General features: G+C 42.9%; 1 protein-coding gene across 8 annotated transcripts in view; it reads right to left on the bottom strand.

Moving 5' to 3' along the window:
- Fry (FRY microtubule binding protein) overlaps positions 1-25,489 on the bottom strand; it is a 380,830-nt gene that overhangs the window by 117,672 nt on the left and 237,669 nt on the right. For all 8 annotated transcript variants that reach the window (XM_040751422.1, XM_040751416.1, XM_040751415.1 and 5 more), the window contains 8 exons: positions 24,346-24,438; positions 24,153-24,251; positions 21,731-21,832; positions 12,425-12,528; positions 11,862-11,970; positions 9,944-10,030; positions 4,120-4,291; positions 2,497-2,629 (listed from right to left, as the gene is read on the bottom strand). In XM_040751422.1, coding sequence (XP_040607356.1) covers positions 2,497-2,629; positions 4,120-4,291; positions 9,944-10,030; positions 11,862-11,970; positions 12,425-12,528; positions 21,731-21,832; positions 24,153-24,251; positions 24,346-24,438 — 899 coding nt within the window. The remainder of the gene's footprint in view (positions 1-2,496; positions 2,630-4,119; positions 4,292-9,943; positions 10,031-11,861; positions 11,971-12,424; positions 12,529-21,730; positions 21,833-24,152; positions 24,252-24,345; positions 24,439-25,489) is intronic.

Below are 25,489 nucleotides of genomic sequence, written 5' to 3'. Positions count from 1 at the left end.
TAATAACCCATCCCTGAGGAAGTCCAGGCAGGAACTGAAGCAAAAACTACAGAGGAATGCTGCTTCCTGACTTGCTCCATAGGCCTGCCCAGCTACCTCTCTTAAACAGCACAGGCCACCTGCCTAGGAGTGGTGGCACCACCCACAGTGGGCTGGGCCCTCCTACAACAATTAGCAGTCAAGAATGTGTCCCACAAACATGGCCACAGGACAATCTGATGGAGGCAATTCTTCAAGGGACTTCCCTCAGTCTAGGTGACTCTAGTTAGTTTCAAGTTGACAAAAATTACTCTCCGAATGTTCCAAGTGACAAAAACAACAATCTGTCACAACATATATAAATTCTGATGATTTAGTCTTCTGAGATAATATAAATTTGGTGCCAAATTACCCCAATTGTAGAACACAGACTCAAGAATGAAAACACAAAAGGGGCATAGATGTAATCATTCTGAGACAGTACCCCAGGTGTCCTCAGGACAGAAATGCAAGAAGCAGAATCCATTCTCTATTTTTGAGTCATCACTGTCAAGTAGCAGACTTACTCCTTGACATTATCTGTAACGATGCTTTTGTGTTAAGAATGTTAATAGCTTAAGTATGTTAAGAATGAATACAGGGTAGGGGCAGGAGAGGCTGGAGAGGTGATTCAGAGGTCAAGAGTGTGTGTTGCTTTTGCAGAGGATCCAAGTTCAATTGCCAGCACCCATATCGGGTGGCTACAGCTGTCTGAAACTTCAGTTCTAGGGGATACAACCCCCCTCTTTTGGTCTCAAATGGCACTACACTTATATAGTCATTGTGTGCGTACACACACACACACAGACACACACACACACACACTTAAAAGATAAAAGGAAATGAATATAGGACTGGGATGCATTCCAGTGATCAGTGTCCTTTCTAAGCATGTGTAAGGCCCTAGGTCCCACCCTAGCACTGCAAAGAAAATGTCAATGACTATAGTAAATCCAAGCCTTTGGATATCTCCCCTCCCCCAGAGGGAAAATCAAACACTGTGTTTTGGACATCCATGGATTATTTCCTGTCCTTTTCCAGGGATCTTCTGTAAGATCTGCATGAAGACTGCAGAGGGGAGGACTGTGCACTGTGGCTTCCAGCCAGAAAGAGATGTGGTCATGTGACTACACCTCAGTAGCTGCAGTTACACACCCAACCATGGCTCCTCGTGCCCCTAGCTTGCTCACTAGATATCCACAGCTGGCTTCTTTTTCTTACCTGTCGGAAAGTAGATGGCCCTGTCTAGAGTGTAAGGAGAGCGCTGCCATATTTTTTCAACTGATAAAGCAAGCCTAGATTAGAAATGAAATAGATTCACGGCTTCTTTTTCATTAACATAGGCTTTGGTCTATGAGATTTTAAGGGAAGCATGGGAACGTCCCCCAAAGGGACATCAGTTTTTAAAAAGGAAATTTATTAGCAGATATTAAAAATTTTTTATTAGTTATTTTATTTGTTTATTTCGGTTTTTTAAGACTGGATTTTTCTGTGCAGACTTGGCTGTCCCGGAACTCACTCCATGGGCCAGGTTGAACTCGAACTCACAGAGATCCACTTGTGTCTGCGTCCTGAGTGCTGGGACTAAAGTGTGTACCACCACTGTCCAGACTTTTACTTTTTTAAAAAAATGTGGTACAAAAGAAATGAGGAATGGAGATTAAGCAAAACCCTGTGTGCCACCCTGCTGCAGGGTCAGGGGACATGGTGGACCAGCCTCAAACACCACCTCGGTTCAGGTGACTCTTCCCGTGACTCTCTGCTCCTAAAAGTTTGTGTGGTTCTCTGAAATTTCCCCTTAAACAAAGGAAGGGAGAGCCGGGCAGTGGTGGCGCACGCCTTTAATCCCAGCACTTGGGAGGCAAAGGCAGGCGGATCTCTGTGAGTTTGAGGCCAGGCTGGACCGAAAGCCTCCAAAACAATACTGAGAAACCCTGTCTCGTAAAACCAACCAACCAAACAAACAAAAAACTAATTATTTTCCACTTAAGAATCTGCCTTAGAATTTTTTATTGTGAAGTAAATTCTTAGATTTATTTGGGGTTTTCAAGCTGGTTGAGTTTAAAGGAAGGAGGACTTTACAAAAAATTGAAGTACCAGTTAAGACAAGTAAAATGGTCATCATGGGAGAACATGTCTTGAGTCCCAGCACCCAGGAGGCAGAGGTGGGACAATCTCCATTTGAGACCAGCCTGGTCTAAATAGTGAATTCCAGGTCATCAGTTGCTACATAGTGAGACTCTGTCTCAAACACACAAAATGTATGTCCTTTTATGGATCAGTAATGAGCTGTGAGCCTCATTTTCTAACTTGCTGGCTTAAAGCCACCCAAGATATAACCAAAATAGGCCAGCGTCAGCTTTGAACTGGCATTCAGGCAAATATTGTCAATACCTATGTCTTACTGCCCTTAGAACTGGAGTCAAATGGGAGAAGAGTGTCCACTTGGGTCCCCCAGCTCATCATGCCTGTACTCACGTGATCATGTCTTCTGGCTCTTTGTTTAGCATCTGGACGTTGGTCAGCATCATACATCGCCCCACTTCCTTATCAAGGTGTCTTAGGATGTTGCCTACAGCCTTGCGGACTTGAGAGTAATACAAGGACATTCCTGAAAAACATGCGTTAGTCATACTTTTAACTGAATATATCAAAGAATCATGCCTTGGCCCACCCAAGCTCCACAATACAGCCTCTTCAGGAGGGCCCTCTGTGCCTGGGACATATTGAGCAGAAGGACTGAGGGTGGTTCCATTGCTGTCTGCCTAGCCCCTAGTGCACTGGCCTCCCAAGTGCTGGGAGGTATGCACCACCACTGCCTGGCTTGAGTTGTAATACTTTTTAAATTATTTGTTTATTTGTATTTTATTTATGGGAGTGCTTTTGTTTGTACATATATATATATATATATATATATGCACCACATGTGTGCAGTACCCATGGAGGCCAGAAGAGGGCATTGGGTCCTACAGATTATAGTTGTGAGCTGCCTTGTGGGTGCTGGGAGGTCATGCTGGGTCCTCTGCAAGAGCAGCCAGTGCTCTTAACTAGTGAGGCAACTCTCTGGCCTTCCTAATTTTAATAATTCAATGAGAAATACTTTCCACAAAAGTTGAAGTAATTTATTTTGTTTTTGAATTTTTAAGCTTCTGATTAACAAGAAAACCCACCAGCATTAGCGCTTACATGAGTAAGTGATAGTTCTCACTTGGAGTTAAGAGTTTACTAATTGCATATTGTTCTCTGAAATACATGTGCAGATTCCTCAGTAAAATAAACAAATTGGCTTCTCTTATAAACGTTAAAGTGAAGGAAATGTATTGCTCCCATTGTATGTGATGTGAGTGTTTCTATAGTTTGGTGACCATACACACACACACACACACACACACACACACACACACACACACACACACTCCAAAATAAGTTCCAAAAGCCATTTCTCATGCATGGATACTTTCAAACTCATTGATAATAATAAAACTAATGTGAGAGTGAAGAGTTCTGTAAATGTTTCTCTCTTATCTTTAGAATTTAGGAGCTATTAAGCACAGTTTATAACAGTTTCTAAATTTGAGTACTTAAAAGGGAATCAACAATTACAAAAAAAATCACCTCTTTGGATTCAGGAAGATATACCACAGAGAGAAAAATTCTCCTGAAGTGTTTCTGGGAATTGGCATGCTTACAATACAAATTAGACCAATGTTACTTAAAAGAAAAAAGAAAGGAAGACATTTTCTTTTAAAAATGAATGAATTAACAAATTATAATTAAGATTATTTGCCTGAACACACAGATATGCTGGAAACTTACTGTACAATGTAGATAACCAATAATCAATACTAGATCTTTACAAGGAACCAGATGAAAGGCCAACATTTATATGGCAAAATATTTACCAGGAAGTCCTAAAGAGTTTAAAGGGCTCCAAGACCGGAACCCAGCAGGGATTCGTCAATGCAACAGTGCAGGGATGTCTCACCAGCTACTTGGCACAGATCTGGTGTTTTTTCTTTTCTTTTCTTTTTTTTCCTTTATGAATTCCTCTCACTTCTAGCAAGGACCTGACAGTAATATCCAGGGCTCCATCATACCCACCTATCATTTTGGCTTCCTCTTCAGTTAGCGTCTTACTCAAATACGTTTTCTTTACTCTCAGGGTGTTTCCAGACGGGAGTACAGCTCCTGTGACTGGCATGGGTGGCTCTCCATCCTTCTGTTGTAAGCTATCAGCAATCACCAAGAACGCCCGCAAACCGATGTTCATTCTCTGTAAGAGATGCAGGCAAAGAGCCAGTTCTCTAGAAGTATCTGACAGGACTTATCATGAGGAAACAGCCAGGAAGATGTTCCCCAAATTCAGAGTTCATGTTTGAAATGGGAATACATCTGTTAGAGGGATACCTGTGTGGAGAGGGAAACATCAGAGGGATGTGTACTCATCCCGTGATGAACAACTACAACTAAGGTAAACCGAGTCACACAACAGACCCAAATGTATCACAGAGAGGGACACCATAAGTTTTAATTCAAAGAGGGTGTGAAGATATTGGGTTCCAAAACGAACCACAAAATAATTATCTCTGATTATTTTATTTATTTTGAGATAAATAAATCACTGTGTGGTCTTGGCTGGCCTGGAAGTCATTATGTAGGTCAGGCTGGCCTCAACTCCCAGAGATCCACTTGTTTCTGCCTCCTAGGTGCTGAGATTAAAGGTGTGTGCCACCACACCCAGCCGACATCTATTATTGGTCTCTGATTATAAAGGCCAGCAAGTTTGAGAATAAGTTTTAAAAACTGAAGGTTATGAAATGATGTGTACGTCCTTCTGCACATGGCGAATATGCGTTGCTTTTACTGGTTGATGACTAAAGCTGCTTTGGCCTATGGCAGGGCAGAATATAGGTAGGTGGGAAAGCCAAACTGAATCCTGGGAGAAAGAAGGCGGAGTCCACCAATGAAGCAAGACATGTAGAAAATGAGGTAACTCCACGACCACATGGCAATACATGGATTAATAGAAATGGGTTAATTTAAGTTGTAAGAGCAAGCTAGTAATAAGTCAGAGTCATCAGCCAAACAATTGTAATTAATATTAAGCCTCTGGGTGATTATTTTATAAGTGGCTACAGAACCAGGTGGGCAAGACACAGAAAAGCCTCGAGCTACAATCACCTAATGTTCAGCTAAACCACAAAGATGGTTCAAGGGAGGGCTCAGCCCTGGCCCCCAGCATCTCATCATCATGTTTATCTTACATTTCCCTAGTGACCCCTACACTGACCATCTTTTTACAGGCTTACTGGCTGCTTCTATCTCTCTTTGATGAAGAGGCTACTGATGGTTCTCACTTTAAAAGTGTGTTTATCTTCTTACTGATTGATTACAGGAGCTCTTTATGTATTCCAGAAGGAAGTACTTTGTTGAGATGTGAAATTATTTTCTCCCATGCTTTGAGTCTCTATTAAACGCCTCATCAACATGCAAACTTGAAATCATATACTCAATTTATTAACTTTCTATGATTTATGATTTTTCTGTTTAGACAGATTTGCTCATTCAAGGGCCACAAAGGTTTTCTTTTCTTTTTTTCTCTTTTTCTTTATGGAAGGCTTACACTGTTGGGTTTATACTGAGGTTGCAAGGTTCAGTTTGAGCTTGTTTTTGCTTACAGTGAAAATCGTGGCCTGGAACTCGTCATTTTGCAAGGTGGGTATCCAGTTGCTCAGCACCACTTAGTGGAAAGATTTTTTTTCTCACTGAGTACATTCCCATATTTGGAAATCAGCCAGCCATTCACATGAGGGTCTATCTCTAGATCCTCATTCCTCATCAGCTCTCTTTGCATCTGCTCCACCTTTGTACTGATTTTATACTAAGTCTCAAAACCAGGCTCCTCTAGTCCAACTTTACTCTTCTATTTCTGAATTGTGTTAGTTATTTTAGTAGTTTGATGTTCCATATCAAATTTAAAACCAGCTCATTGATTCCTGTTTTAAAAGAAGCTATAGGGAATATAAATCAGGTTATCATTAGTATGTTAATTTGATACATTTAAATCCATTTGAGGGGTAACAAGACTCAACAATGGCAAATCTTCTGATTTGCTATACATTGTACTAATCTCTACCTATTTGGATCTTTGCCTCTTTTCAATACTTTTTTAGTTTTGGAATAAAAAAGCATGCAGTGGTATGCATATTTTGTCTGCTACATTGCCAGTTACTTTGTTTTGCATTGATACTGTGAATTTAATTTGATTATTCATTAGTAGACCGCATTACTTACTTATCTTGTATCCTGCAAACTTCCTAAAGTCATGCATCAGCTCCAAATCATTTGATATTTTTCTTCTTTTTTTTAATAAGTGACATCTTTATTTGTGTTAAGATTGTTTTTCTTGTTACAGGGTCTGATGTTGCCAAGGCTGGCCTTGAACTCCCTGTGTAACTCCCTGTGTACACTCCTGATCTTCATGCTTCCATCTCTCAAATGCTGGGGCATTACAGGGGTGTCCTGCCATGCACAGCTTCTTTGCAATTTTCTACAATACTTGCCCATCAATAAAAACACTTTTCATAGTTTCATTTCTGGTCCATCAGCACTTTATTTCTTCTTTTCTTGCCTCCAGCATTGAATAGGACTTCCATGTTCTTTTAGATCAGGTCAAAAGTGAGAGAAACTGGCAGCCTAGAAGTGCATCTCACAGACAGGCCACTTCTCATGAGGATGGTACATATATGCAGAACACATTCCAGGCCCAAACCAAGTAAGACAATTACCTAGAAACTACCTAACTGTTGAGTTGTGCTTGACACACATGGTATTGCAATTACCCTGTAGGTCTCTGAGCCTTGTTGCACAAGCTGATTCCAAAAACACCATTTCAGGTCCAGCATGGAGCCTGGGATGACAGTGTTTGCCTGTGGTTCCTGCACTTAGAGGCTGGGATAGGATAATCAAGAGCTTATACCCATGCTCAGCAATATAACAAGTTCAAGGCCAGTGTGAGGCCCTGTGTAACAAAACAATAAACAAATAAGCAACCCCCAAAGGGCCAGTCTGGGTTTGTTCTCTGAGAAACTGTACCAGCAGCAGCATTTTCATCCACTGGGTAACTTCGGTTTCCCTGACCACTGAGTGCCTCTGTCTGACGGAAATCATGTGCAGGAGACAAAGAAAGCCCGAGTGAGTGAAATCCTGACCAAATGTGCGGCTTGACATGAGCTGGCCATATCAAAGCCCCCAGAGCCTCAGACCCATAGAGGAATGCCTGGGGTGAGGATCAGAGGGAAATGGTAAGACCTCCTTAGCTGGCTGAGTGTGAGTATTGACAGCATGTTCAGAACAAGTCTACTATAGTTTTCTCCTCAGTAGGTGTTTGTGACCTGAAGACTCCTCCCCTACAGAGGCTGCTCCTCCTGAAGGTTAGCTAAACCTCTCCTCTTGATCCAGCTATCTCCTTGTTTATCTAAAAACAGTAACCCTGTTTCCTTCAATCAGCTGCATGCTATTATTGTATTGTATTACTGTATGCATGCTATCACCCCCTTGCTATTCAACTCTATATAATATATATTCCAGAGTGCTGCGACTTCATTAGCAAGGAGCCTAGACCACCCACATTCCAGCTTTCTGTCCTGTATGCCTCTGCTTGTCTTTTCATTACCTCCGTGCCTCAGTCAGGTCCTTCCCTGCAGACATGCTGGATGTGCCAGTTATGTGTGACCTGTTGGGCTTATAACTGTCAACTAGTAATGGGCAAATTCTTCTATGGCCCTACAAGAGGAAGAGACATGGCAGAGAGCTGGCAAGATGGATTCAGGGGGAAAAGGTACTGTGGAGGTCTGAAAGAAAATGGTCCCCAAAGGGAGTGGCACTATTAGGAGGTGTGGCCTTATTGAAGTAGGTGTGGACTTGTTGTGTCACCGTGGGGCCAGGCTTTGATTCCCCTAAGTTATCGTTTGACCTCCACACTCACACCACGACACAAACATGCACACACACACACACACACACACACACACACACACACAAACTGTAATAAAAATAAAGAGACATGGAAGACTCAAATCTTTTTTTCCTATTGGGTTCTCTGTTTAAACCACCATCCCAGTTGCTCTTCACAAACAGGTCAGCCGACAAACCATTGGCTGGATGAAGAGTTTGTATATAGACCCAATGTGGTGAGAACAGTGGTAATGCTTTACTTGTCTGGGACAGGGTCGTGTTAGGCAAGCCAAGGACTGAGATGACAGATGAGTGTTACTGTCTCCAGCATGGAAGTAACATCAGAGATACTCACTTTAGACAAGTATGCTGGCTGGGTTTATGTCAACTTAACACAAGCTAGAGTCACTGAAAAGAGGGAGCCTTCATAAGATCTGCCTGTAGTCATTTTCTTAGTTGGTGATTGATGTGGGAGGGTCTAGCTCATTGTGGGCGGGGCCATCATTGTTCTGGTGGTCCTGGGTTCTATAAGAAAGCAGGCTGAGAAAGCTATGGAAAACAAGCCACTGAGCAGCACTGCTCCATGACCTCTGCATCAGCTCCTGCCTGCAGGTTCCTGGCCAGCTTGAGTTCCTGTCCCAGCTTCCTTCAATGATGACCGTGATGGGGAGGCTTAAGGCAGATAAACACTTTCCTCCCCAGCTTGTTTTTGGCCACAGTGCTTCACTGTAGCCATGGAAACCCTGTCTAGGACAAGTAACCCAGTAATTCTGAGGATTGTTAAAATAGTCGATTTGTAACTCCTGAGAAATGAAAAAGATGTTGAGAATGTTGCCCACAAGAGAAATCTGTTACTATCCAGCTCTGGGTCTCCATCTGGCCCCTGGATTTGACCTCCTCCTGATCTGCAGACTGTGATAGCCGCTGTTCCAGAGGCCTATGAGGTCATCAGCCACAACACAGAAACTCCCACAGTTTAGTTTCTTGTTCTGTTGACAGAAATGTGGCAACCAAGAGCATTCAGGGTATGGTGGGAAGGGGCAGGGGATGTGGGGCAGCTAAGGAGCTATACTGGGACTCTGGGCTCTGGACCTCTTTCCTAATGCCCAGATGAAGTAGCAGGACATTGCTGTGGTGATAGAGAGACACATTCAATGTACTCTACAGTGTGGGATTTCTTTTCCTTGCTTCGTTTTCTTTCTCCTTCTCTCCTTAATGTCCTTGGTAGTTTGCGATATGTTAGTTCCAGTACCACTTGTCTGTGAAGGAAGCTAGAAAAGTACTTTGTCCATTTTACTAGAGGAAAAGCCAAGAATCAGAAGTATATGTCACACGGCTAGGAAAAGAAGCTGAGCCCGTGAAGAGTCGAGTGGTAAAACTAGCTTACTGGCTTTTGGTCCAGTGTTCTTTCCATAACTGCACAGGAAAGGGCTGTAAGGAGGCACCTTGGCTGGCATGTTTCTATTGGCTGCTGGTGTTTTTAAAAGTTTAAGACTAAATTGCCATTCATTTGCATAGACAAGAGCTCCGCATGCTTGCAACACCCACCGGGGCTCATTTCTGAGAACTGCCTGGCCCATGAGCTGGATGTTGTCACAGAAGAGCATTTGTTTACTGGTTATGTGATATCACTGTGTTGCAGCAATCTCACTATTCCCTGCATTAACTCATCTGTTTCGTCACTCTCAACACCAAACTTGCCAATCTTTGTCATCATGTTCTTTGAGGCAAGAATGATTCCATTTTACAAGAACAGAAGACTACAGCTTGTGGACACTGGGTCATCCTGAATCAGTTCACCTCGTATTTTACTTCTGAAAAAAAAACCCAACACCCAAATTGGGGCACAGAGAAAATAGCTCCTGTGTCTTAAGACCCTTGAGAGGCACCATCCCTCCCCCAGCCTTTCAGAGCAGAGGTACGGGCTCTGTGAATAAGTGCTCTGTTCCCATAGATGAGTCGTTCATACCTCTGGGTTGAGACTGAAAGCCTTGGCTGGTTTTCCCACGCAAAGAAAGTCAAAAATGATCTCCTTCATTGCAAAGTCCAGACGCTCCTGGTGGGGATGGGGAGTAGGAGAAAACAAACAGTATAAAAACATGGAATGGTGAGTTTAGCACAAAATGCAAGTTTTCCCCTATGCAGCAAACAGGTGGCTGCTGAAAAGACTGGGGTGTCCCCTAGCTTTATGGGTCATGGAGAGCCCCTGAAGGAAGACCAGGTGCATCAGAACTGTCCGAGGAGCTGCATCCCTTATGTAGCACATAGAATCAGCTCAGCAAGTACAGCTGGGGGCACAAAACCAAATACCAAAAAAAAAAAAAAAAAATACAACACCTGGATGGCTGGACCTAAAAACAGCCCAGATTCTTCCCGCTTGTACCACAAATGTTGATTTGAAACTCCTCTGAGAAATACATTTTTAATGATATCACTACCCAATGACTGCTTTCTTTCATTCTTTAACTTTGAAATCATCCTCTGGCTCATATATAAAAATTAATCCCAAGGCGGGAGAAGAATTAAGACATAAGACATACCATTTAAGGTGAAGCCCGGTCATGCAAGCTAGTAATTACTAAGATATGGTTTGTAGATTTTATATACAGTATTCCAGAATACTCAAAGCACATATACCTTGTGACTACCCTTAGAAAAGTCATATGGAATTTTCCATCTGCAGGGCAAGCAATGCGTTCTCTAGGGATATGTTTTGAAGAAGCCTCTCATGGACCTGATTTAGAGATGCTATGTATCAAATCATCTGTTCACAGAATCTTCTATCTTTATGTTAATATCAACTGCACTTCAGCAACACCTACACACCTCTCAGCATGTAATATTCTTCAGAACACTGGGCAAGAATCCTACCCTTGCTTTCCAGATAAAGAAAGCGACATGGAAGATGTTCTTTAGTCTGAGGTGGAAAGTTTGCTCCTGCCAAAGGCTGGGCTGGGACAGGAGACTCACAATGCCTCTGTAAGCCACACAGGTCAAAGCAGGTGTCAAAGGATGCACTCATCAAGTATTTTCAAAAGAAAAAAGGCAGCAGGGTATGGTGGTACATGCCCTTAAGCCCAGCACATGGGAGGCAGAGACGGGAGGCCAGCCTGGTCTACAGCGCTAGTTATAGGCCAGTCAGGATTAAAATATGAGGCACTGTTTCAAAATTAAATAAATAAAACAGCAGACTTGGCTATGACCCAGTAGAAGAGTGTACACCTGCATGAGTGGGGTCTTGGGTTCAGTCCACCCATCCCTCACCCAACTAAAACTCTTACGTTTGAATAATAAATTATAGTCGAATTAGCTTTAATACTCCTGGAATCTCCTTTTAAAGTAAATTAAGCCATGTGTAAAGTGGAATAATTTTGAGCAAAGGACAAAACTGATAAATGCTAATCTCCCCACGGACTTACTTTCTCCTCCTAGAAAAGAATTAGGAAACGACTATTTACTCTTCAAATTTCACTATATTGTCTTTTTTTTTTAATTAATTTCTACCAAGTACCAGACCTTTGACTCTTTTTTACTTGTAGAATATAGAGTCGAGATCTTGGGACAGTGGGAAGGAATAACCAAGAGTCTATCACCAAAGTTTTCTCTCCTCTGTCAGTGTTGAGACTGACCCAGGATTGAATCTGTGCTATAGGCGGTTTTGCTGGTGGGCAATGTGATCTCAGATGAAATCACTTAAACTCCATCTCTCAGTTTCTTTCTTAGATGCTGAAGCTGCTTGATGTACTCATCTGACTGTTTTGAAGCAAAAGGATGAGCTGTGTGGGAAGAAAGCTCCTTTCTAAGATGTCTGGTCACATCAAGGACCATCGTGGCCTGTTGAATCTATGGTTTCACCTGAAGAAGACTGGCAGAAATGTGTGCATTACCTGGGCAATGAACTGGATAATCTTCACAAAGATGTTCAGAGGCATATCCCTGGGTACCACGCCACGGGACCCTTTGGGGAAAAGCGTGGTGGTGATGGTTATGAGTCGGCTGGAAGATAAGGGTGGGGGGAAAAAGAGAAAACAAGCGAGATTGGCTGAGATCTAGCTGTCAGGGAGACGGTACACATTTCATCTTATCTTAGCATCAGAGGATAAAAAAGAACCAAAACCTTTCCATTAGCATAATTACTCTATAAAGACATTTTTCTTTAACCCAGGCAGTTGGAAACTGATAGATAGCTGTTTCCTTCCTCAAAGTGACAATTGCCTTCCAGGAGCAGACCCGGTCAGTCCTGGTAGAGGCTAATGCTTTGGCAAAAGGCTGCGAAGGCAATGGGGAAGCTCGGAGGCCTCAGGTCTTGCAGAAATCGTCAGCTCTGAGTATGCTTTAGCTGGGCCAGAATAGGCAACAATGAAGGAGAACACCCGTGCCGTGGTTCAGCAATATGGGCCCAAGGCCGACTCCAGGGACAGACTCCCCGAGAGCACACGCCTGTCCTTACCTCTGAGTTGCTGTGTTGCTCTCACATTTGATTCGAATCATGTACACCCAAAGCAATCTGTAGAGAGATTCCAAGGCAACTCGAGCCATTTTGGGATCTTTATTCTGTAACAGAATCCAAAGTGTAGGATTACTTGCCGAACGGTGGTTCATGCAGGATGGTGTTCCTAAACAGCTTGGGAAAGGGCGGCTTGCTTAGGGGGCAGGCACATGCCATCACCAGGGACTCCTGGACCATCTGCCTTCCAGTGTTCATTATCCACGAGGATTATGACCATGATGGTGAGAAAGGAGTGCCATGGGAAGTCCTCATTCTGTCTTTTGCCAAAAGGGGAAATTGAAGAGACTGCCAAGCAACCAGTAGAATTGCATAGCATTTACAGAAGAATGGGTGCTGTTCCCATGACAGCTAATGTCCTTTTAAATACTGTTAGCATTTTGATTTTTCTATCCCTATTCCATCTGATTATTCTCTACTGCCTCCTGAGACCAGCATGTACTACACACCATGGTATAACCTAGATATAGAGAAAATAGCTCCTGTGTCTTAAGGTGGGGTGGGGAGATTTTGTGTTTGTATCTTCTTAGTCTTTTGTATTATTAATAACAAATATTAATATGTAAAATTATATCATTGTAACAAATAACAAATAGAATTAATATAAATTTAATTATTATATTAGTTTATTAGTATGAATTTATTACTGCTCCTAGTTTATTTAATTACTTAATTTATTATTTTATTTGCCTGTCCAAATGTGAATATATGTTAGTTTAATTAGTAAAGTCTCATAAGACATTTTAATATCTGGTGTGTCTACCTTCCACAGTCTACTGCTTTTTAAGTAGCTCTGCCATCAGACCCAGCTATGCCACTCTGGTGTATGCATCCAGAGGACTCCAAGTCCTAACTGACTTAGGCACCAGGACTAGACCTAGGCCCAACACAGAGACACTTGCCCATCAGTGTTCCGTGCAGCATCCAGCAACAGGGAAATGGACAAGAGAAATGTTGTACATAAACACGAGAGAATTCCTTTCCAGTCACAAAGACGAGTGAAGTTATGATGTTTGCAGGCCAATGGGTGCAGCTGGAGATAATCAAACTGCCTGGAGTAAGTCAGTCTCAGAAAGGCAAAGGTTTTATGTTCTCACTCATTTGTGATCCTAAATTTTATATAGTCACATAAAGTCAAGGATGTGTATACTAATAAAAGTAGAAGTGAAATTATCCAGGAGACAGAGGGATACCCCTCTACATAAATGTTATATGTACCTGTCTACCTCAGAGAGGGGTGGGGAAATCCAGCTTTTGAGGCGTGCCTGTTTATATACAAAGCTTAAAACAGGTTTTTGCCTGCTAATGATCTGATTTGTATAATGATTCGTTGAGTGGAGTTGAAACTAATAATACTACATGTAAATTTTCCTCTCCTTTAATGATGCTATATGCACTTTAATCCGCATAAGCAACTGTGTCTATCCCAGTGGAACCATCTTTTCCCTTACCAAGTTCCTTTCTTAGCACGTGTAGTGCATGGTATCTCATACGAAATTCTCTCATGTACCAGAGCTCAAACTGTGCATCATGAGAGCTGGCATCATCTTCACCTGACTGTGGACTGGAAGCCATAGTTCCAGTGCCTTTTCTCAATACCTTCTGGTTTAATTTCAACTTAGAAAAAGGTTTAAGTTTGTTCTCTGTGTATAAAAGTTTTCCTGTATGTACCACATATGTGCAGTACCTGCAGAAGCCAGAAGAAGGCATCACATCCCCAAAGCTGCAGTTACAGATGGTTGTGAGCCGCCATGTGGGTGCTGGGAACTCAACCTGGGTCTTTTGTAAGAACAACCAGTGCTCTTAACTTCTGAGCCATCTCTTCAGTCCCTCAACTTTTCAGCAGTCTCTTTGACCTTCTGTCTCCTACTCTTTGGTGAAGCTGATTTTCACCAATGTTCTTCAATTTATAAGACCATGCTTGGGCTGCAGATATAACTCAGCTTGTGGAATGCTTGAGTAGCATGTACAAAGCCCCGGGTTCAATAGTTGGCACTGCATCAAGCTGGGCATGATGTGGCATACTCATAATCAGAGCACTAGGAGATAGAGGCTCTAGCTAGTGTGGGCTACACAAGACCTTGTCTCAAAAACAACAACAAAAAGATTATGCTTGCTATTTCTCTGTTCCTAAAGAGTGAACAGCAACGTGGTTGACTTAAATTTGTACTTGTTCTGCCAATGGATAAGGTAGTAATAATTGACTATTTCAGAATATTATCAGGGTGGCTGCATCTGGCTGCTCATCTGGTTCCTTAGCTCCTTTCTATTCTTTGCACAGTTAAATGACACCCTTAAAACACAAGAAATTTAAAAAAATCATGTTTGTTTTTAAAGACCCCCAAAGACTTATGGCAGCCCACTGGATAATCCAGATTCAGAACTTGGTACTTGAGGGGTATTTTGGACATGCCTGGTGAGGACCACCTTTGCCCCTACCTCATGGTGAGGTACCCTTCATATATTATAGCATCCTTCTGCAATCCCCTAAATGCTTAGATGCAAACACTACTAGGAAAATCCTGATTGGGCAGCAAGCCTCAGATGACATCCTTATTACTATATGACCCACCTTTTCCATTCCTCCCATGGGCCCTGGAGAGACTGCCTGTTGCTTCTCCTAATGGTTTTCTGGTCTTTGCACATTTCCTGTTAGATTGTGAGCTCTAGGCAATTTTGTTTGTTTATCTTTACATCCCCAGTGACCAGTGTCCAGCCAATTAACTATGTGTCAAACCCCAAAGCAAATAGTAGTGGTGCAACTAACTGGGCACAGAAAGACGCGTGTAGTGATGTGTGAGGACTGGTCCTCGAGGGACCATGGTGATACGAAGTCTCATGCATTTAAACACATTTTGCATGCCCAAAGCTCTTTGATACTAACATGACATAATCTGAGAGACACTAACAAATTGCTCCGCCTTCAAGGGACAGATCGCTAGCAAGGGACATCTGGGACTTCTGCTCTAGTGAGAACCATTGTCCCAGAAGCAGGAATGCATGAGTTGCATGTTGCATGTTACTTGGTAAGCCATCAATTTGTTATGGTTAAGTTCCCCCACCAAACTCAAGTGTTTAAGGTTTCGTGCCCTCTGCAGTAATTGGGAGGTGGAGATGTTGGGAGGCAGAGGGTTAGTGGGTGATCTGTAGCTCACTGGGCTTGCATCCTCAAAGAGGATTGTGGGAACTGAGTCCTTGTTTATCTCCTTGGCCACGAGGAGAGCCATTTTTCCCTGTCACATGCAGATGTGCTGTTTACCACAAACTCACTGCAAAGGGCCACCTTGACATGACTCTCCATAACTATGAGCCAAAAGCAAATGTTTTCCCCTTATCCATGGATTACCTCAGGCATCGTGCTAGGTGGTGGAATGCTGACTCACAATGCTGTTGATAACTAGTAACTCAGATTTTCACAAACATATACAGAGTAGACAAATGGTTCTCATTTTACAGATGAGGAAGTCAAGGCAAACATAAGGCCAAACAGCCAATTAAGGATGGAGCCAGAATCTGACCTAGGCAGTCTAGCCCCGGTATAGTCAGTCACAGCATGCACATTTATTTCTAAGGCAGCCTAAAATAACACAGGGGCTACACAGATGCCCTGCTGTGACCCAGTGTGTTGTTCTACGTGAAGACGGCATCACCTCCTCACCTGTCTTTATATTCTTTTACGTATTCAACATATATGTTCAGGATGACGTCACTATTGGCATATTCTTGTACCACTAATTTCAGTGCCAAGGACTTCAGCTTCTAAGTCAAAGACCATTCCCCTCTTTAGAATCTGTCTCTATTAATTAGCCACTAATGAACATGGATGGATTTAGAATGACTCTGAGGCTTGCTGAGAAAATCATTTAGGAAACCAGTGGGCTTTAGTGCAAATCTCTGTTAGAACCAATACGTCACCTTGGCACTCTTCAGCGACATGGCAGCCAAGCTAGTGACATGTTCACCTTCTTCACATTTTGCTTTGAATTCACTTAAAGCTTTTTTGGGATCGATGTGGATAAACAGGGGCGGCTGGACTCACCAGTGGTACAGCCTCTGCTACTGACCGATGCTTCCCCTGGCCTATCGGCTGACTCTTTGCATGAAGTCACCTGGCTGCTTACGAACTTGCAGACTTCTGGGCTGCACCTGCAGACACTGACCAGGGGGAGGTGTTGTCATCTAAGCACAGTGGTGACTGACACAGATGGAAAACTGCTTCTATTATTATTATTATTGTTGTTGTTACTATTATTATCATTATTTTCAGTGTTCTGCTGGAATATACAGCTGACTGCCAGGAGAGGGCATCAGATTTCATTATAGATGGTTGTGAGCCACTATGTGGTTGCTTGGAATTGAACTCAGGACCTCTGGAAGAGCAGTCAGTCCTCTTAACCACTGAACCATCTCTCCAGCTTGAGAACTGTTTCTTATTAGATATTCTGGTTTTTCCAACTTGAAAGTGCCTAATTGAAGACCTATGCAAAGATTTCAGAAAACACAAACACTATCTATGAAAGCACTGGCAGTGCTCAGTGTGGCTCAGCGCACTGTCATGACCTCATGACAATGTATATACAGCTTCTACCGGTTACCCAGCTCTTCATAGATATGAAGTTGATGAGATCTGTGACTACTAATCATAAACCGGAATTCCTTAAATTTCTTTTTAAAAATTATGTGTATGAGTGTTTGCCTAAATGTATGCATGTGTACCACATGTGTGAAGTGCTTGCAGAGGCCAGATAAGGGAGTTGGATTTCTTGAAGGAAGGTGGAGTTGGAGATGGTTGAGAGCCACCAGGAGGGGGCTGGGAACCAGACCTTGGTCCTCTGGAAGATCGGTCAGTGCTCCTAAGCACTGGGCCATCTCAGTAAGGGAATTTCTTGACCTCCAAGGTTTTTTTTCATTCCTTTAAAAAGTATCTATTGTTCAAGAAAAGAGAATTTGAAATGATCCCAGATACACAGTTTGGAGGCTAAGAAATTAGTATACAGGCATCATCAGTTCGTGGATGTTACCTTTTAAAAACACCACCAACTTTTCCAAGCGTGTGTCCTTCTGTCTGGTTAGGTGTTGTATGACAGACATGAAGGTGGACAGCACTTGTACACAGCTCAGTGCGTCCAGATTCTGACATAAAATGCAATAGACGAAAACCTCTGACCAAGAGTCCCTGAGAGGTGTTGATGTCTCAAAGACAAGGAAAGTTCCCAGTCACTCCACAGTGGCACTTGATAAACATGTGTAAGTACGTTAACTAAATATAAATAGCGAAGACTTCAAGTATACACTCCCAAGGCGGCCGATCCTCTCAGTGTCACGCTGAGCGCAGACTCAGGTGCTGCCATTAAATGGGTTTACTTTGAGACTGTGACTGTCCCTCTGCTTCACACAAGTCATAATGAGCCAGCTCAGGTCCGCAGAACACACCAGAGGAAGCTACCAGGCTAACACGGAGGATGCAAGCACTGGGCCCCTTACTCTGAAGCCTCAGGGGGACAGAGAAGGAAGTCGGGGAAAGATAGTGAAAGGGGTACATGCGAAAGGCTTTGGTTCCTTTTGTAATAGGATGGTGTAACAGAAAGTATAAAATCCTGAAGCTATTCAAGGCAAAGCTTGCTTTTGAAGTCATGTGGTTTACTTCAGGCGTTTCCTCTCTATGGCGTGCATACGATGGGGGTTAGAGTGTGTCTATATATTATGACATAAATATATATGACATTAGGAGCAGTCTCATTCAAATCCCCACTGTGTTCAGATCTAAACATAAATGATATATCTTTGTTCTGCTTGAAATTCAACAAGCATTTTTGAATATCTTTTGCCCTTGGGACAGTGATTCTAACACTTTACTACCCAAAAAGATAGCCTCACATTTATTTGAGAATTTAGAGACAGGGTATCGTTATATATCTCAGGCTGGTTTGAAGATTGTATTTAGCCCAGGATGGATATATAACAAGATCCTTTCCTAAATTCATAAATGAAAGAAGACATGATAAAGGTGGGGGTGTGGAAAGATTGCAATTCTCCTGACACAGTCTTCCAAAAGCTGGAATCACAAGTACCCATTATCATACCAGGATTTCCCTGCACATATTTATTTTAAAGATCCTTATTTTTAAGTGTGCATGTGGGTAGGTGCCCATAGAGGCTAGAAGAGGGCGACAGATCCCCTTGAGCTTGAGTTATAGGTGGTTATGAGCTACCTGCTGCAGCAAGTGTTCTTAACCACTGAGCCATAGAGCTAGCCTCCTCCTTGCCTTTATCTTAGCTAACAAGTAGCTCTTCTATGTTTCCTGGAGTGCAAGACATCTACAAAATGCAACACTAAGCTCTTTATAGATGGAATCTGTTCGGTGCCCACATTAACACAGGACTCTTTCCCGATGCAGCCTACTCCTAGCATTTCATGCCAACAATGGGCATGGTACAAACCCTGATGTTGGAACTGGAGTTTGGAACGTAGCATTGATCCCACAGGCTCCTCCCAATCTTCCCACTTCATGTTTTAGGACCTTCTAATGGGTGCAATACCTGTGTAGGGAAACACTGAGTCTACACTCACGTCCTTCCGGGGAGGTTTATGACCCTTAGTTTTTCTGCGGGCTTTGACGGGAGTTCTAAAGAATATTATAATTTTGAAATAATTTTCAAAGCAAGCTGCTCTGCTGTTTCAAAAACAACTTGGACCACCCGCCAACATGACTCTTTTGGCCACAGCAATAAATCACTGTACAAAAGATTTTAACTTTAACCCCAGATGCATTAAATAGATTCAGAAAGCTGTGTTACAAGCATTCTTCATCATTAAAAAAAATCCTAGTTCTTTTCTGTTCTCTGGTAAAACATGGACTGAAAACAATCTGGAGAAGGAAAATGTTTTTGGCCTATAACTTATAGTTCATCAACAGCCAAGGCAGGGACCAGAAACTGACGCAGAGGCCAGGAGGGATGCTGTGGGATATTTGTACACTGTGTGATAATGTATTGTCATGATCGGTGTAATAAAAAGCTGATGGCCAGTAGCTAGGCAGGAGGTATAGGCAGGATTCTGGGGAGAGAGAAGAAGAGGAGGAGAATCTAGATGCATAAGAAATGCCAGGAGACAGAAAGGAAGCAGGATGGGTGGTGCTGGGTGAAAGTAACTGAGCTATGTAAAAGAACGTAGATTAAAAATAGGGCTTAATTTAAGTTGTAAGAACTAGTTAGGAAAAAGCCTAAACTAAGGGTGAGCTGTCATAATTAATCATCATAAATCTCCATGTGTTTTTTTTTTGTTTTGTTTTGTTTTTGTGAGCTGGTGGCCCAAAGGAAAATCAGTTTACACTGTTCACTAGGTTGGTCCTCATGACTTGCTCAGCCTGCTTTCCTGTAGAACCCAGGACCACCAGCCCAGGGGTGGCATCGCCCCATCAGTTAATCCTCCATTAATTAAGACAATGCCCCACACATTTGTCCACAGGCCAATCTGATGGAGGCAGCTCAACTGAGGATCCCTTTTTCCAGGCGACTCTAATTTGTGTTATGTTGATCAAAACTCGCTAGTGCAGTTTGGAACAAAATGACCATGTCCTATCTGAAAAAGATGCAATTAAAGTACTGGAATTAGGAACTGCAAGAGCAGACCACATAGGGAAAGCGGCGCTGCACTGGGTGGCTTTTAGGAGGTGCAGACAGATGAACGCCCAAGAGTGGCCACTGGGTAGCCAACCGCTCATGACCCTGGAAGGCATTCAGCTTGTGTAGCCCTTGGAAGCCTCGTTCTCTACCCACTGCTATTAGATGTCACTGCCAACTTGGAGGAAATGAAATGATTACGATCTTGGATTTCACAATCAGCTCTCAGAGCCAGGACATAGTCAGTACTGAAATCAAGTTCATGTAGATTATTATATAATTATGGTAAATGACAAAAATAACATAATTAATTCTAAGTACGTCTCCAAATTAAAGGGTCTTAGAAAAAGAAACCACAAAACAAGGCAACATGCATAAACACATGCAAGAATTTTTAGTTTTTTTTTTTTTTAAATGAAAGTAGCAAACGTTAGACCAGAGAAGGAAGCTGAGCCACAGCTTTGGACGCAGGTGAGAATGACTACGAAGAAGTCATTTGATTTGTACTTTTTTGTTTTGTTTTGAAAAACATTTTAGATTCATTTACTCTAGTTTATGTGCCTGCTTGTACATCTGCGCACTACTTGTGCATCTGTCATCCACAGAGGCCAGAAGAGGGCGCTAGATCCCCTGGAACTGGAGTTGCAGATGGTTTTGAGTCATCATGTGGGTGCTGGGAACTGAACCTGGGTCCTCTGCAAGAGCAAACAACACTCTTAACGGAGGAACCATCTTTCGAACCCCCTAGTTTTCATCTTTTTGAAACATGGTCTTGCTATATGTAGTGTAGGCTAGCCTCAACTTTGTGATCCTCCTGCCCAGCTTCTCCGGTGCTTGGATTATTGGCACGCATGACCGCACCAGGAGTGTTTACTCTTACATCACAGAGGGTTCCCGTCTACTTGTCCTGGGTCAGTTGGCCACTAAAATTGAAAGCATGTTTCTATTTGATTCAAAACCAATTTGAAAGCTAATTATTATAATTGTATTAACTAGAGACTCCTTGGTCCCAGGGGCTGCGGCTTCACCCATCATATCACCCAACACCTGTGCTGCCACCTGGAGAGCAGTAGGTGCTTAGGACACAAACATTCACAGATAAGACTGGCAGGAAGCAACTCTTTCTGCCAGAGCAATCCTTCCTCAGAACGGAGCTTTTGTTTCCTAGACCAAAAGGGACAGATGTCACAGGACATTTGAAACAACTACACCTGTTTAGGTCAGCTAAGCGCAACCATTATTTCATTTCCCTAGCGCTTAGATACACACGGTTATATACCTATGTAGATCTGTGTGGTTGCTTTAATTCTGTCTTCAAAGGGATTCTTTCCAAAGCAGAGTCACTTTCCCCAAATCTGCAGAGATTTCTTTTATTTCTAGGCAGATGAATATATTCTTTTAAGAATTTTATCTTAACTCGGTGTGGTGGTTCATACCTTTAATCCCCAGCACTTTGGGAGGTAGAGAGAGGAGGACTGTGGCTTTGAGGTTAGCCTGGGCATCACAGTTAAGTTCTTGTATCAAACAAACAAAAATAACAGCCGTTCATTGAGGTTTATAGGGCTTTTTGTTGTTGTTGTTGTTTTTTAATAAAATGTTTTTGTGGTTGAGTTGACAAATACTAACCTTAAGGTTGGACAAGCAGTTGTTGAGGAAAACATGCCACCTGTTCAGGAATAGGGGCTTCTGACTGACACAGAGAAGACAGGTCACCAGGGGGTACAAGGCCTGAGAAGAAAGGAACAGACTGAGGTCACAGGATGACTGACAGTTCAGCAAACCAGGAAACATACACTCTGGGCACCCAGAACTTCCTTAACTCCCCTGTGGCCATCTGGCCCCAAAGAAATGCAAGGCTGTACAAACACAAGGACTCATAGGTGCTTCCTGGTAATGACTGGGTAGAATCATCTAGAACTCTGGCTAGGAACATACACACATTTGTTTCGTGCACAATAATACAGAAAGCTGTTGTTTCACTCACTTAGTTTTCACTTACGAACTTGCAAAACAAATCTCAGACTGTACTATCAGTCACCACAGAAATAACACAACCTTCATGCTGGTTCTTTATGTCAAGTTGACACAAAATAGAGACACCTGGGAAGAGGAACCTCGACTGAGGAATTGCCCCCATCAGTTGGGCCTGTGGTATGTTTATGGGACATTGGCATTACCTGCTAATTAATAGGAGGACATAGCCCACTGTGGGCAGTACCATCCCTAGGTAGATGGGTCCTGGGCTGTATAAGAAAAGTAGCTGATTAAGACCCCCTGAATGTGGGTGTCAGTGAGGAGGCCTAGGCAATCTATTGGGCCTTGGGTAGTAGATCAGTATTTATCCCTGGCATACAAATGGACTTTGGGTGCCCATCCCACAATGAGAGATGCACTCTCACTCTGGACTCTTGGGGGAGGGTCTAGGCCCTGCCCTGGATGAAATGACAGACTATGGACACCCCCATGGAGGGCCTCACCCTCCCTGGGGAAAGGAGGAGTATGGGGGGTTGGTGGGAGGGCATGAGAGGAGGGAAAGGAAAGGGAGAGGGACCTGGGATTGACATGTGAAACAACCTTGTTTCTAATTTAAATTAAAAAAAAAAAGAAAAGTAGTTGAGCAAGCCAGCCATGGGGAGCAAACCAGAAGCAATGTTCCTCCATGACCTCTGCCTCAGTTATTGCCTTCAGTTCTGCCCTGACTTCCCTCCATGACAGATTATAACTTGTAAGACGAATAAATGCTTCTTTTCCCTAAGCTGCATTTAGTCAGTGTTTTATTACAGCAAGAGAGAAGCAAGCTAGAACAGCCATGAAGGCACACTCAGCTTGAAAATGTTATTGGCTTTTTCACTCATAAACATCTAGTTGTTGGTTCTTGTCTTAGCATCAGATATACATATTTACTTTCTCCTGTCATCTTCCTGTAATTCAGGGACATTCCTGAAAAAGCTGTTATGGTCCTGGTAAACACTACCAAGACAAATGTAACCACAGCAGGAATTTGCTCCGGATGGAATAAACAGAGGTGCTACTGTGCTTTTCCTGCCTAACCGGGCCTCTTTCCCACAGCAACTGGAGAAGACAGCAACGCTAACGGGCAGTCAGCCAAAGAACGCGCTCATTATCATTTTGCTTAACCAGGTAGCACACACCTTGAGGGCTAGGGGAGATTTAAAAAGAAACACACCCATTTACTTGAACTAGCAAGAACCAATGGCCAATGGATGAGCTTTTGCTCTATGCTTCAACCCAGCATTATTCTTCTTCACGTAAACTTAGAGGGCTTTGAACTCCTGTGCCCACTGAATGCATCTCTAATACCAGTCAATAAATGCCAGGATTCAGTCACAGTGACCACAGAGTATAGGCAAGTGAGCAAAGTTGTCACAACTACCAGTAGAACTGCTGGGTACCAGCTCAGACCCAGTCTAGGATGCCAAGCTTTGGAGATCAGCATAGACCAGTGCTATGGCCAGCAATTTACTGATGGACTTTCCTTACACTGTCATGATTACACCTAGCACACCCCTGGCAGGTTACCAGAGTTTAATTCATCACACAGCAACTTGAAAAACTGTATCTTGACTTCCCAAGAACTGCATCCCAACCTTCAGAAACTCTGGCTTGCAGTCAACGGCCTATTCCCCACCTCCTTTTTCTTCTGTGTCCAGTTTTGATTTTGAGTGTCAAGATAGGAATTAGCTAGTGCAGGCTCTCTCGTGGGTGGGAGAAGGGAAATTGTTGCTATAAACTTTAGCCTCTAGATCTGAAAAAACTTCTCAAAAATTCAAACAAAAACTTCAAGTTTAGCCAATCTCTGAAGTAAACAGCCGAATCCATCGGACTAGAATGTTCATCTGAGGTGATGTGGAGTGATTCCCTATGTTACAGCGATTCATGGGTTTGTGCTAAACGCAAGTTCTGAAGTCTGAGATGCTGAGACAATGATCTAATGAGTGGAGTCCTTCTTGTTCTCAAGTTGGTTTCTTCCTAGGACTTCTAGGCTCTCCACTTGGGACAGTGCTCGGCTCCTCATATGGTTACTAACCAAGGAGTGCTTTTTCCGCGAGGACAGTTCCAATGTCGTGTCGTAGAGGCTCTCCACAAAGTTCCTGAGGCAGGGGACGTTGACTTCATTTTTGACAGCCTACAACAGAGACCTGTGTGAATACCCCACTCAAGACACTGTCAAGTATGCCGTCCAAGTTGAAGAAGTTGTTAGAAATGAAAATGCAACTCACAGCCGCCACAGGGACGAGGATTTCTACAAAGAGCCCAGCCAAGGCGTGCTTGATGTCTTTGTCTTTAACCTCCAGAAAATAATGTGCACATTCCTGGGAAGCAGAAAAAAGAGCACAGGAAGGGAACAGGGATTGGAACATGCATGAGAAATGCATTTGAATAAACTCAGTTACCCTGTACATGGACACAGCATATTCTGAGGTCTAAAAATCACTGTATTCAAGGACTTATACAGGGTCTAAATGTTTACGATGACCCCAGCGGACTTTCCCAAGACTTGTTTTCTTTTTGTCTTCCTGATTCTACTTAAAAAAATAAAAGGCCGGGCTGGACCGATAGCCTCCGAAACAATACAGAGAAACCCTGTCTCGTAAAAACCAAAATAAAAAAAAATAAATAAAAGGCACCCAAAAGGACTAACAGCCTCACTTTTACGTACAGGTCATTGGTTGGGTCATTCATTCATTCATTCATTCATTCATTCATTTCCAATAGATTTATTTGGTTTCCTTAACCCTCTATGGGGTCCTGGATCCTTGATCAGACTAAAAACAGAGTTCCAGGAGAGAAGCAGCTGGCAGTAAAGTAAACTCCAGTCAGGTTTAGTTTCGAACAGCCTCCCTCCTACAAAACTGTTTACTTGCAGGCCTGACATTTTATGTGTGTTTATTATTCCCATCATTTCTTAAGCAGGTCTGGACAGCTTCCCTTCATGCAAGGAAGTCTCTGGAATGCTTCCCCACTTTCTTTGCCTGCAAAGCTACTGCCTACCAGGGAGTGAATTTTTGGTTGCCCGGGGACTCATTCTGGAGGAAGGTTAGCCTGCCTAATGTGGTGACTTCCTATGGCTTCGATTATCACATTTATGTCAATACTAGCCCCTACCCTTCATTTTCAACCATTAGAAGTAGTACTAGCAAACAGAATTCCTAAGGTCTTCAGTATAGCACTGTACCAACTTTCACCTCAGGTTGAATGAGCTGTGTCTATGAAGTCCCTGACATAGACTGACTATGTGGAATGGAGCCTCTGGGTTCTAGGATCCTGGTCCCCCTTTCTGCATATTCTGTACAGGTAGGTGAGTAATATCCAATTGGGCATTCAGGTATGTAGATATGTGAACTGCTTTTTGTTGTTGTTTGT

The sequence above is a fragment of the Mesocricetus auratus genome, unplaced genomic scaffold, assembly GCF_017639785.1.
Source record: "Mesocricetus auratus isolate SY011 unplaced genomic scaffold, BCM_Maur_2.0 Super-Scaffold_100008, whole genome shotgun sequence".
Lineage (NCBI taxonomy): Eukaryota > Metazoa > Chordata > Mammalia > Rodentia > Cricetidae > Mesocricetus > Mesocricetus auratus.
The sequence above is the reverse complement of the archived record's forward strand: the minus strand, read 5'-3'. Positions and strand labels throughout refer to the sequence as shown.